This window comes from Octopus sinensis, linkage group LG18 (genome assembly GCF_006345805.1).
Source record: "Octopus sinensis linkage group LG18, ASM634580v1, whole genome shotgun sequence".
Taxonomy (NCBI): domain Eukaryota; kingdom Metazoa; phylum Mollusca; class Cephalopoda; order Octopoda; family Octopodidae; genus Octopus; species Octopus sinensis.
Window position 1 is genome coordinate 48,998,728 of NC_043014.1, and position 12,081 is coordinate 49,010,808.

Below are 12,081 nucleotides of genomic sequence, written 5' to 3' on the forward strand. Positions count from 1 at the left end.
AATTTTGAATTAACCATGCATGATCTCATAGCTTTGAGACTTTAATGATGATTATCATCATTGTTTAACGTCTGCTTCCCATGCCAGCATGGGTTTGATGGTTTGACACGAAGCTGGCGAGACGCCCAATTGTCTGTTGTGGCATGTACAGCTGGATGCCCTTCCTAATGCCAACCGTTTAACAGAGTATGCTGGGTGCTTTTTATGTACCACCAGCATGGGTACATTTACGCAACACCTGAAAGGACAAGCCTGTATGAATGGAAGACAGCGATTTTACTTAACTTGACACGTCTTATCAAGCACAGCAAATCACCATACCTCCTGGTCCCTTGTCATTTCAATGATGTGGTAGTTAATTTTTAGAATGACATTGTAGGGTAGCTGTGGCCAGTTTGAACTTAAAGCATAGAATATTTGGGCCCCAACATCATCATCGTTTAACGTCCGCTTTCCATGCTAGAATGGGTCAGACGATTTTAACTGAGGGCTGGCAACCAGATGGCTGCACCAGGCTCCAATCTTGATCTGGCAGAGTTTCTACAGCTGGATGCCCTTCCTAACATGGCTGGTTTAAATTTTAAAGGGTTAAGGTATACTGAAATGGGCCCCCAAGTTGTGACTGACACATGAAACAACTCCAGTGCTAAAATCTTTTACCCCACCCGAGTTGTGAAACAAATTTTGTCAATAAATGTAGTAAAAATTGCAGACTTACGATATTCTATTTAAAACTAAATTATAAAGGATTTCATAGGTACAATGTTTTCTGGGAACTGGAAGAAGTAACGGCTGACCGAATAAACTGTATGATGTTATAGGAGTATCATTGTAAGCCACTTTCACTCTAGAATAAAAAAAAAAACAAAAAAAAAATCAATTTATGTTCAACAGGTTAAAATCAATACCAATAGGAATCAATGTAGAAACAAACTAACAAAAATAGAAAACATTGAGAAAATGTCAAACGATTCCATGAATAGGAGTCAACATAGTAATTTTACATTGTGTATATAAAATGATTTGTAGTGATCAGCAGAATTCCCCATAAATACAACTATCCACACAAATACAGCTAGACATACTTTATCACTGTGTTACCAATTCTGACCCTCTGCAAAATCCCAAATTTTATTTAATTTGCTTTGTGAGAACCAAAAGTGTATATTGTTAAATGCTCGAGATACAAGAGTAGAAAAACAATCAAAAACTGATGAAGGGTCGTTCTTTATGTTGTTGTCTTGTTTTTCATTTGTGCCTTTTGTTTTTCAAAAAAATAGTTCATATTCAATGTACTCATACTTTGTAACTTTTTGTTGTACACGTTTCACAATGCCCTATGCCCATATATGCATATATATATATATATATATACACACACACATATAGATGAATGTACATATACATATGTATATATGCACATTATATATATATATATATATATATAATCAATTATATGTATATAAGAATGAGCAGTCAAGTGTGTATATGTCAAGTTAGTGCTGTTTGTTCAAATGTGGTACTTTTTATTTTTGCCTGGCAAAACCCCTTGAGTTTTTAGTAGGGCCTTAAAATGAAGAGACCAGAAGCTGGTCTAAATACTTGAAACAAAGAATACACTATACAAAACATCTGTGGGTAGCCAGGTGGTAATGTTGGAGTACAGGCCATCTGACTTCCACAAGCTGTTCTTTCTACCCAACTTCAATAACAAGGCAAGGATCGATCTGAGGCTACTGTATGAGACATCTTGTCCAAGGTGATGTGCAATAGAATCTAACCAACAACTACAGAATTGTGAAAACACAGTTACATCATAAAAAGAATAAATAAGATCCACACTCTAGACCCAATGACATGTCACCAGTTTACTCAATGGTTGCTTGTTACCCTACAAATGATCGTCACTAATTTCTTGCACTTTTGCTAATTTGCAGATAAACAGCAGTTCTTGATGCAGGAGCTAAACCTTATAAGGTTTCACGTAGTTACTTCCCTTACGCAATTGAAGTACAGTAATGTCTCAAGAGTTAATTCGTTCCTGGAGGCCGCTCATAAAAGTGAAAACCAGTAAAACTAACAATAGTTTCCCATAGTAGCTATGTTATAAATCATAATTCGTTCCCAGGAAAATATTTTACCCTATAAAATTTATGATACTCATAAATAACTGGCAATAAAACAACAGTAGAATGTAAAGAATATTTAATGTAAAGTAAAATGAATGTCAAGATTATTTATAATAAAAAATATTATTGTTTTCTGAATCACAGTCTCTCCAACTAGACTTGTGCACATCACTTGTAGACGAACTTGTAGGTTTGTTTTTATAAAAAGAAGTCTACTATAGGTTGCTTCTTAGAAGCTTTTTTTTTTCATTCTCTATAAATTTCTTGGTAACACACAGAAGAGGTTGTTATGGTAGTAGAAACTTTTGCACCTTATAAGGCGGCAAGTTAGCAGAAACGTTAGCACGCCAGGCGAAATGCTTAGCAGTTTCGTCTGCCGTTACATTCTGAGTTCAAATTTGCCTTTCATCCTTTCGGGGTCGATTAAATAAGTACCAGTTATGCACTGGAGTCGATGTAATTGACTTAATCCCTTTGTCCTTGTTTGTCCCCTCTATGTTTAGCCCCTTGTGGGCAATAAAGAAATAAGAAACTTTTGCACTTTATTCAAAATTTGTATATTGTGCTTGAAAAATAAAACTTGTAAATCCAGGGTCTCGTAAAGCAGGTCCTCAAAGCTAGGTATTACTGTATTATAACAAACCCATTAATTAACAGCAAAAAAGAAAATTATGCAGGTTTTCATTCTGTGAAGACTGACTGGTTGAATTGCACTAATAAAAACAAAAAAAAATTCTTGGTTCCTCTATAAACAGCTAAAATTCAAGGTCAATGCATAAATTTCGTTTTCAACTTTTTTTTTCACTTCCCAAGTTTTCTTTTCTGAAAACGCTCAGAGCCTATCTGCTCTCGTTTCTTAAATTTTCTTTCTATTGGGACTGAGTAATTATCTCAACAATTTGAAATGAATGAAGTGTGGTGGAGCTTGGAGCATATAAAATTGGTAAGGTTTATATTATTGTCTGGAAATATGGTACTCACTCACTTTTTCTCTCTCATGTAGATTGGTAAAATAACTATATGGTCATCCATTAGAGGAACTTCGTATCTGACAGAGAAAAGAAATATCAACAGTAAGAAACAGCATAATTAGAGAACTGGGGTAATGCAGATGTAATAAATTACCGAAATAGATTAACTACCAATTTATAATTTTAAGCTTCTTAATATCTATGATTTTTAGTAAATAAAAACATTATATATATATATATATATATATATAATCTGTTGTGTCTGGGGAGAGTCATTTTCTTTTTGTGCCTTATAATGTAACACACTCACCGGTAAAATAGTCTTGACTCGAGTCAAGACTCTTAAATTTTAGGAAAATAAAAAAAGAAATAAGTGGAAAATTTTACCGGTGAGTGTTTTACATGATAAGGCACAAAAAGTAAATGACTCTCCCCAGACACAACAGAATATGCTTCAACACACGAACTCATATAAAGAATCTTGCAAACCAATCCCAAAACGAAATTATATATATATATATAGTACAACCCATGCAGGCATAGAAAACAGCCATTAAATGTTTGATGATTATTTGATTCTGTCTGAAGAATTTCTAATAAGAAACTTCTTATATGTTTATCCAACATGTATAATTTTGTAATTCCTATTAACAAACGAAACATGTGTAATGGTGAATAAATACCAACAAATTTTTCCAACTTCTACAAACAATATTTCCAGAATTTTCAATTCTAATATGTACCTCACATAAATATAACAACTACATACTGGATTGTAATACTGGAATAAGATGTGCTTCAAAAAGACACAGCTTGGGTTTTAACCCTACCTACATAATTATATATATATATATATATACATAAAATTAAATAAGGGTAAAAATTGATATTAATCAATTAAAACCAGTGGCCTAGCATATTTTTAAAAAATCCGAAGATTAAAAATTTTTTTACATACAAAATTTAGAAGACTGACCACTAAAAGTGGACAGCCTTTATGCTAGATATAGACGTCAACTCGCCATTTTCCACAAAGAATGAGTTCTCAAGAAAAAACTCGGCAAAAAACCAAAGTGTAAAAATAAGCAAGACAAATGAAAATATACCAAATAAAAAACGATTACCTATGTACTAATTAGTTTCACTTGTTAATATTTACATATATGGATACGCAAACATCTGCAAGATCATCAGCATAGTCTGTCGTTTACAAAACGCAATTTCCAGAACTAGATACAGGACGCTCAACCAAAATCCAGCATGTATAGTTCAACAAATTATATTTATGTGTATCAATATCTAGCATAAAGGCTGTCCACTTTTAGTGGTCAGTCTTCTAAATTTTGTGTGTGTGTGTGTATATATATATATATATATACATATACACATATATGTACCAGGCTCCAATCGTGATGTGGCAGAGTTTCTACGGCATCCAGCTGTAGAAACTCTGCCAGCCCTCAGTCAAAATCGTCTAACCCATGCTAGCATGGAAAGCGGACGTTAAACGATGATGATGATGATGAACTGGACCCTGGTGCAGATCTCCAGCTTACCTGCTCCTGTCGAGCCATCCAAACCATGACAGCATGGAAAACTGACATTGGATGTTGATGAGTGCTATAGGTGATCAAAAACAGCAACTGTGCTGCTGCCAGAGGTGGAATAAATATAAAGTAATTGTCATGTTTTGATTGGTTCCAATAATTCCAACCAATCTTAAGAATCTAAGTTTGGCTTGAAAGATTCTCCTCGCAGAGCTGAATGTTCCGATTCATCTGGAGATAAGCAGCTAACAGTGGTAACGAGAGGATGAACACAAGAGATGAAATTCATTTAACTTGATGCCAAAAACTCATTGGCTTTCTATGTCTCAAGTCGAATATATTAATAATAGATTTAAAACAATTTTAAAAAATTATATACATGTTTATGTGGAAAAGTTCAATGGAAAGTAAAATAAAACTAACATGAAAATATCATCCCTGTCTGTAATTGGACTCAATCCGTCTTCTTTCGAATAGATCTTATGAAATTTATGACTATAGACATCAGTGACAATCATCTGAAAACAGAAAGGAGAAATATTATTCCAAGAGACACTTCTTTTACATTAAACAAAAATTCTTGACATTTATGTGAATATCCAGATTTGAAAAATGTCCTTTATAAACTACAGTGTACACAGTCACACACTAAATAGTTAACTAGCTGCAAAAACTGTCAAACACTGCAGAATACCAGTGCAGTATCAACACACTGCTGCTGGATCGGTTGTGATTACAAATAAGAGGCTTAGGAGTGGCTGTGTGGTAAGTAGCTTGCTTACAAACCACATGGTCCCGGGTTCAGTCCCACTGCGTGGCACCTTGGGCAAGTATCTTCTATACTATAGCCTCGGGCCAATCAAAGCCTTGTGAGTGGATTTGGTAGATGGAAACTGAAAGAAGCCCGTCGTATATATGTATATGCGTGTGTATGTTCGTGTCTGCGTTTGTCTCCCCAACATCGCTTGACAACCGATGCTGGTGTGTTTACGTCCCCGTAACTTAGCGGCTCCGACCTCGGCGGGATTAGAACTCAGAACGTGACAGCAGACGAAATACCGCTAAGCATTTCGTCCAGCGTGATAACGTTTCTGCCAGCTCATCGCCTCAACACTTCATCTACCACCCACTTGCTGTTGTTACCAGGGTTTATTTGCTACCCATGTGATTGCATATATCTCATGCAGAGATATGCACCATGGAACTGTTATTAAACTATTACCAAACAGCTGTTTGGTAAGGCGGCGAGCTGGCAGAAACGTTAGCACGCCGGGCGAAATTCGTAGCCGTATTTCGTCTGTCGTTGCGTTCCGAGTTCAAATTCCGCCGAGGTCGACTTTGCCTTTCATCCTTTCGGGGTCGATAAATTAAATACCAGTTGCGCACTGGGGTCGATGTAATCGACTTAATCCCTTTGTCTGTCCTTGTTTGTCCCCTCTGTGTTTAGCCCCTTGTGGGTAGTAAAGAAATATATTACCAAACAGCTGTTTTGGGGGGGGGGTCTAGAGAGGTAGTTTAGAGTTCGGACTCACCTGATCTGCTGGTTTATTCACATATTTAGATAAGGCAGAACACAAATCTGAGACGGTGCCCAATTTTGGAACAGTTAGTTTGTACTGAAAAAGAAAAATACGTAAATATAAATAACAAGTAAGAGAGAGTGAGAGAGAGAGAGAGAGAGAGAGAGAGAGAGAGAGAGAGAGAGAGAAAGGGAGAGCAGGTGTGTATGTTGAAAAGAGTAACCTACCTGAACAGGGTGTTTGGCAGGATCTAAGGGGACCCAAAACACCTCCATCTGCCGTTCTTTCTTGATGGGTAAAGGCAATGAAAGGTAACAAAATGGGTCAAATGTTACAGAGACTTTGGAACATTGTGGACAAACTAAAGTGGACTTCAACAAACCATGAAATGTATCAACAATCACTGAATCGTTTCTTTTGCGGTAATTTCCCCAAGCTTCTTCGGCGACTTCCTGCGAGGTAAAAAAACATAAAACATAACTAAATATATTTATAGCTGTGCAAAGAAAAACAACTGTTTGGATAAAAAACATTTACATTTGTATAAATATAACGTATACAGCTGTTATGTTATATCAAGAGCACCATCCGAGCGTGATCGTTGCCAGAGCAGCCAACTGGCTTCTGTGTCGGTGGCACGTAAAAGGGCACCATTTGAGCATGATCGTTACCAACGTCGCCTTACTGGCACCTGTGCTAGTGGCATGTGTAAAAAGATCCGAAGGAGGTCATTACCAGTACTGCCTGACTGGCCCCTGTGCAGATGGCATGTAAAAAGCACCCACTACACTCTCAGAGTGGTTGGCGTTAGGAAGGGCATCCAGCTGTAGAAACTCTGCCAGATGAAGATTGGAGCCTGGTGCAGCCATCTGGTTTGCCAGCCCTCAGTCACACGTCCAACCCATGCTAGCGTGGAAAGCGGACGTTAAACGATGATGATGATGACGACTGCTCATACAATTCAATTCAAATTTTATAAATCATGCATTAATTCATCATCATCATCGTTTAACGTTCGTTCTCCATGCTAGCATGGGTTGGACGGTTCGACCGGGGATCTGGGAAGCTAGAAGGCTGCTCAAGTCTGATCTGGCAGTGTTTCTACAGCTGGATGCCCTTCCTAATGCCAACCACTCCGTGAGTGTAGTGGGTGCTTTTTACATGCCACCTGCACAGGTGCCAGGCGAGGCTGGCAACGGCCACGATCGGATTGGTGCATTTTACATGCCACCGGTACGGAAGCCAGCCAAGGCGGCACTGGCATCGGCCACGATTCGGATGGTGCTTTTTATGTGCCACCAGCACGGAAGCCAGTCAAGGTGAAATATAAAAATAATGTTAATAAAGAGGATGGAAAAAAAAAAAACAGAAACAGCCACAAGTGCTTACTTTATCTGGTCGGTTTTCAGCATCCTTTAACTCTATGTAAGGCTTCTTGCGAATTCGATTCAGATCCTCATGAAGCCCATCTAAAAGAAAGGCCATTAATTCTTGGGAATCTTGCTGCTGGAAACCAGAGAACTGAGGAGCAAATTTACCAACAGCTATCTGTAAAAACGAAACAACAACAACAACAGGGAATGAGTTACTTCGTAAATATCAAGTTTGGAGGTGGAGGTGGTGCATAACCTCTAACATTTGTAGGGATGGGGGGAGGAATATAGATGGTTGACCCAAACATCTATAATTTGTTATCTTACTGGTCCCAGAAGATCAGAAAGGCAAAATTGGCCCGAGTAGGTACTGAACTCAGCACGGCGATATAAAACTAAATACCATGTCTTTATAATAATATTCAATACAGCAATGTTTAAAATCTTCGTTTACATTGTCCACCTGCGGGAATTTGTACTTCTGTTCCTACCTGTGATGAGTTTGGCAAAATTGGCCTGAGTAGGTACTGAGCTCAGCACAGCAATATTAAACTAAATACCATGTCTTTATAATAATATTCATTACAGCAATGTTTAAAACCTTCGTTTACATAGTTTTAAGTATTTATCTGAAGGACATAACTTCCCCACCCATTACTGTGTCTCCCCCACCATTGCACTATGCCTGCAACCAAACTATGTTCGATTTATCATCAGTGAATTTTGGATATTTCTTCTGATGTAGATGGTAGCCAACACACCAATTTTACACTACTCCACCCTCACTCAACAATCTATGAACAACATTGTCATTCCACTGAGGGCAAAAGATTGAAATGAAAATGATACACCTATCCCATCAAAGTTACCTCCCTAAAAACCAGAATGTGATGGTGGACCCATCAAGAGACCCTATTCACTAATAATTACTTATTCTCTACTTTTTTTCTGTCCAGTCTTCTCTCATCACATCTTTTATCTTTCACGTGTTTCAGTCATTGGACTGTGGCCATGCTGGAGCACTGTCTTGAAAATTTTTAATCAAACAAATCAACTCCAGTACTCTTATTCTTTCTGAGTCTGGTCCTTGGAAATAAGTGGTCGATGCTTCTAGAGTGGACACTTGATAGTAGGACATTTGTCACAGTTCACCAAGTTCACAGGAATAATAGGTACCATTGCATCTTGAATGATTAGTGTTTGAGAAGAAGACCCATTGAGCTGAGCAAAATCAGTCGTAACAGATACTGGTGTCACACAAGTGGCACCCATGCCAGTGGCACATAAATGCACCCATTACACTCTCAGAGTGGTTGGTGTTAGAAAGGGCATCCAGCCGTAGAAAACCATACCAAATCGGACTGGAGTCTGGTGCAGCCTTCCAGCTTACAAGCCCTGGTCAAACTGTCCAACCCATGCCAGCATGAACAACAGACGTTAAATAATGACGACGATTATTTACATTTATTGGTAATGTAGAAGACACACTTTCGATGCTTCTCATAAAAAAATTACAAATATTTCTTTGTTTACATTTATACACACATTTGTTTTATTTAGCCTCAATGTTGTGAAAGTAATTTACTCCCAACAGTGAAGATTGAACTTGTCCTTGTTACTAATGCACAAGTAAAACCAGATTCACCTTTAGTAGTTTGTTTTACATTGACTGGTGTTGCACCTTTTCAAACTCCACCCATCTAACACCCGTGGACATATTTACAAAGTAAGAAAACAGCACAGCTCCCATGACTTTAGGAAACATTTTTTCACGTTGAGAGTTGCTGAAGCATGGAACAAACTGCCGGCATCAGTTGTTAGTTGTCGGAGCACTGCATCCTTCAAAACTTCCATGCTTCCTGAGATTTGCCAACACTACACCTGATTTTCTCCCCTCCATACACACGCAAGCATGTATCTGACTCATACATTGTTCGCTTTCCAGACATTTTTACATTACTGCATGTACTTTATATGTACTTTTGACAAGTTGTGGTGCACCTGAGCACTGTATACAATAATTTCATTATTATTATTATTATTATTATATAGCCTAATGACAATAAGTTGCTGAGTTGTGTCATATGACTACAGTCATGTGTGTACTGCCTGCCCTATCAGATAAGGACTAATGTTACAAACAGTTTTACATTGAATAAAGCCTTCAGATTTTAACCTTCTAATAGAGAATACTAATGTTATCAGTCATAACTGAGAAAACATGATCAAAACTGTTCGAAATGTGACCATCATATCTAGCAGGGCTTTATCCAATGTGTCCTTGAAATACAGTAGGTGTCTTACATACATTGGATACAGCTTTAGGTAAAACGTTGGAGAGGGGCGTGGGGTGGATGGTATGGTCATGCATGGATGAAGGCGGTGAGCTGGCAGAAACGTTAGCACGCCGGGCGAAATGCCTAACAGCATTTCGTCTGTCGTTAGGTTCTGAGTTCAAATTCTGCCGAGGTCGACTTTGCCTTTCATCCTTTCAGGGTCAATAAATTAAGTACCAGTTAAACCCTGTGGTCGATGTAATCAACTTAATACCTTTGTCTGTCTCTGTTTGTCCCCTCTATGTTAGCCCCTTGTGGGTAATAAAGAAATAAGTATTTCGTCTGTCGTTACGTTCTGAGTTCAAATTCTGCTGAGGTTGATTTTGCCTTTCATCCTTTCGGGGGTCGATAAATTAAGTACCAGTTACGCACTGGGGTCGATGTAATCGACTTAATACCTTTGTCTGTCCTTGTTTGTCCCCTCTATGTTTAGCCCTTTGTGGGTAATAAAGAAATAGGTATGGTCATGCATGGATCACCTTTCATTACAGGTGCGTGAATGAGAGAGAGATATACAAGATATCTCTCCTTTATACTCTGTAAACTCAAAGTAAATATTTAGAATCGAACAAAGGAAAGACGTTACTCACTTTAAAATTTCTTGGGACTGTGTAGGTGTATCTGCCCGACCACATTAACTTAGCAAGTTCAGCGTAGGTCCTTGCAATTTCTCCCTGCATACCGAGAGGGTTGTCTTCATTGAGCTCTTCGTTCCACTTTTCTTCAAGGAAGTAATTAGTAAGAGAGGAGACATTACTCATACACTGTAATGGAAGGAGAACAAAAACAATGCATCAACACACCACTTCTTCTTTTAATACAAATTTTAAACTTATTCAATGAAGGGATTATTTGGTCCTCTAGTATTTAAGCTGGCCAGATCCAGTCTCTCACACTTATCCTACAATGTCATTCTAAAAATAATCGCATCAAAATCTCACAGCTACAAGATAATGCAAGATTAATTTGTCCACAGCATTTTCATTAGTTTGTCCTAGATATCTACACTTGTTTGCAAATTTTTACTTCACCCAGGTTTCATACGTTCCAAATAATATAAAACTTTCCTTTCCTAAGTTCCAAGTTATTCTAATAGTTGAGAAAAGAAATTGGGAAAGTTCGCCTGGCCCCCGTGCCGGTGGCACGTAAAAAGTACCACCCGACCGTGGCCGTTGCCAGCGCTACCCCGACTGGCTTCCGTGCCGGTGGCACGTAAAAAGCACCATCCGTCCATGGCCGTTTGCCAGCCCCGTCTGGCACCTGTGCCAGTGGCACGTAAAAAACACCCACTACACTCACAGAGTGGTTGGCGTTAGGGAGGGCTTCCAACCGTAGAAACTTTACCAGATCAGACTGGGCCTGGTGCAGCTTTCTGGCTTCCCAGACCCCAGTTGAACAGTCCAACCCATGCTAGCATGGAAAGCGGACGCTAAATGATGATGATGTATCATATGGATACCAAAGAAATGTCCAGTGTATCATGAGACACACAGCACATGCGAAGAGTTAACAACAATGTGAATAAATAAGCACTGTATTTGACATTAATTTGAATGTTCAAGAGTCAAAAACTTTCTTTCAAACAAAGTGGATTATTATTAAAAATTTCTTGTGAAAATGAAACAGAAGTAAAAGAAAGAAATTAAGATCAAATTAAATAAGAAGCAACGCCTTACTGGCACTTGTGCCCCGTGCTAGTAGGATGCTAAGAGCATCATCCAAGCGTGATCGTTGCCAGAGTGGCTAACTGGCTTCCGTGCCGGTGGCATGTAGGAGGTACCATTCGAGCGGGATCGTTACCAGCATCGCCTTACTGGCACATAAAAGCACCCACTACACTCTCAGAGTGGTTGGCGTTAGGAAGGGCACCCAGCTGTAGAAATTCTGCCAGATCAAGACTGGAGCCTGGTGCAGCCGTCTGGTTTGCCAGTCCTCAGTCAAACTGTCCAACCCATGCTAGCATGGAAAGCAGACGTTAAACGATGATGATGATATAAAAAATCAATTTCTAATTTGAAAATTAAATCTAGATTGCTATTAGAAGACAACTTTCAGCATTTTATATTTCATGACTGGTACTTAGTAAAATTTGTGACCCACCCCACTGTATTTAGCTTATTCAATAGGACCTCGAGAGAAAAATATTTCATTTCTTCTAAAAAAAAAAAAAGACTAAAAAAACATTAAAATATCCATCAATCCCTG

At 38.4% G+C, this 12,081-nt stretch overlaps 1 protein-coding gene across 1 annotated transcript in view; it reads right to left on the minus strand.

Moving 5' to 3' along the window:
- The window catches only part of LOC115221316 (ubiquitin carboxyl-terminal hydrolase 15), a 68,660-nt gene that overhangs the window by 12,510 nt on the left and 44,069 nt on the right, over positions 1–12,081 (minus strand). Inside the window, exons 9-15 of the mRNA XM_029791478.2 lie at positions 10,467–10,640; positions 7,557–7,715; positions 6,395–6,619; positions 6,180–6,263; positions 5,071–5,165; positions 3,115–3,177; positions 719–847 (exon numbers count right to left, since the gene is read on the minus strand). Of these exons, the coding sequence (XP_029647338.1) occupies positions 719–847; positions 3,115–3,177; positions 5,071–5,165; positions 6,180–6,263; positions 6,395–6,619; positions 7,557–7,715; positions 10,467–10,640 (929 nt within the window). The remainder of the gene's footprint in view (positions 1–718; positions 848–3,114; positions 3,178–5,070; positions 5,166–6,179; positions 6,264–6,394; positions 6,620–7,556; positions 7,716–10,466; positions 10,641–12,081) is intronic.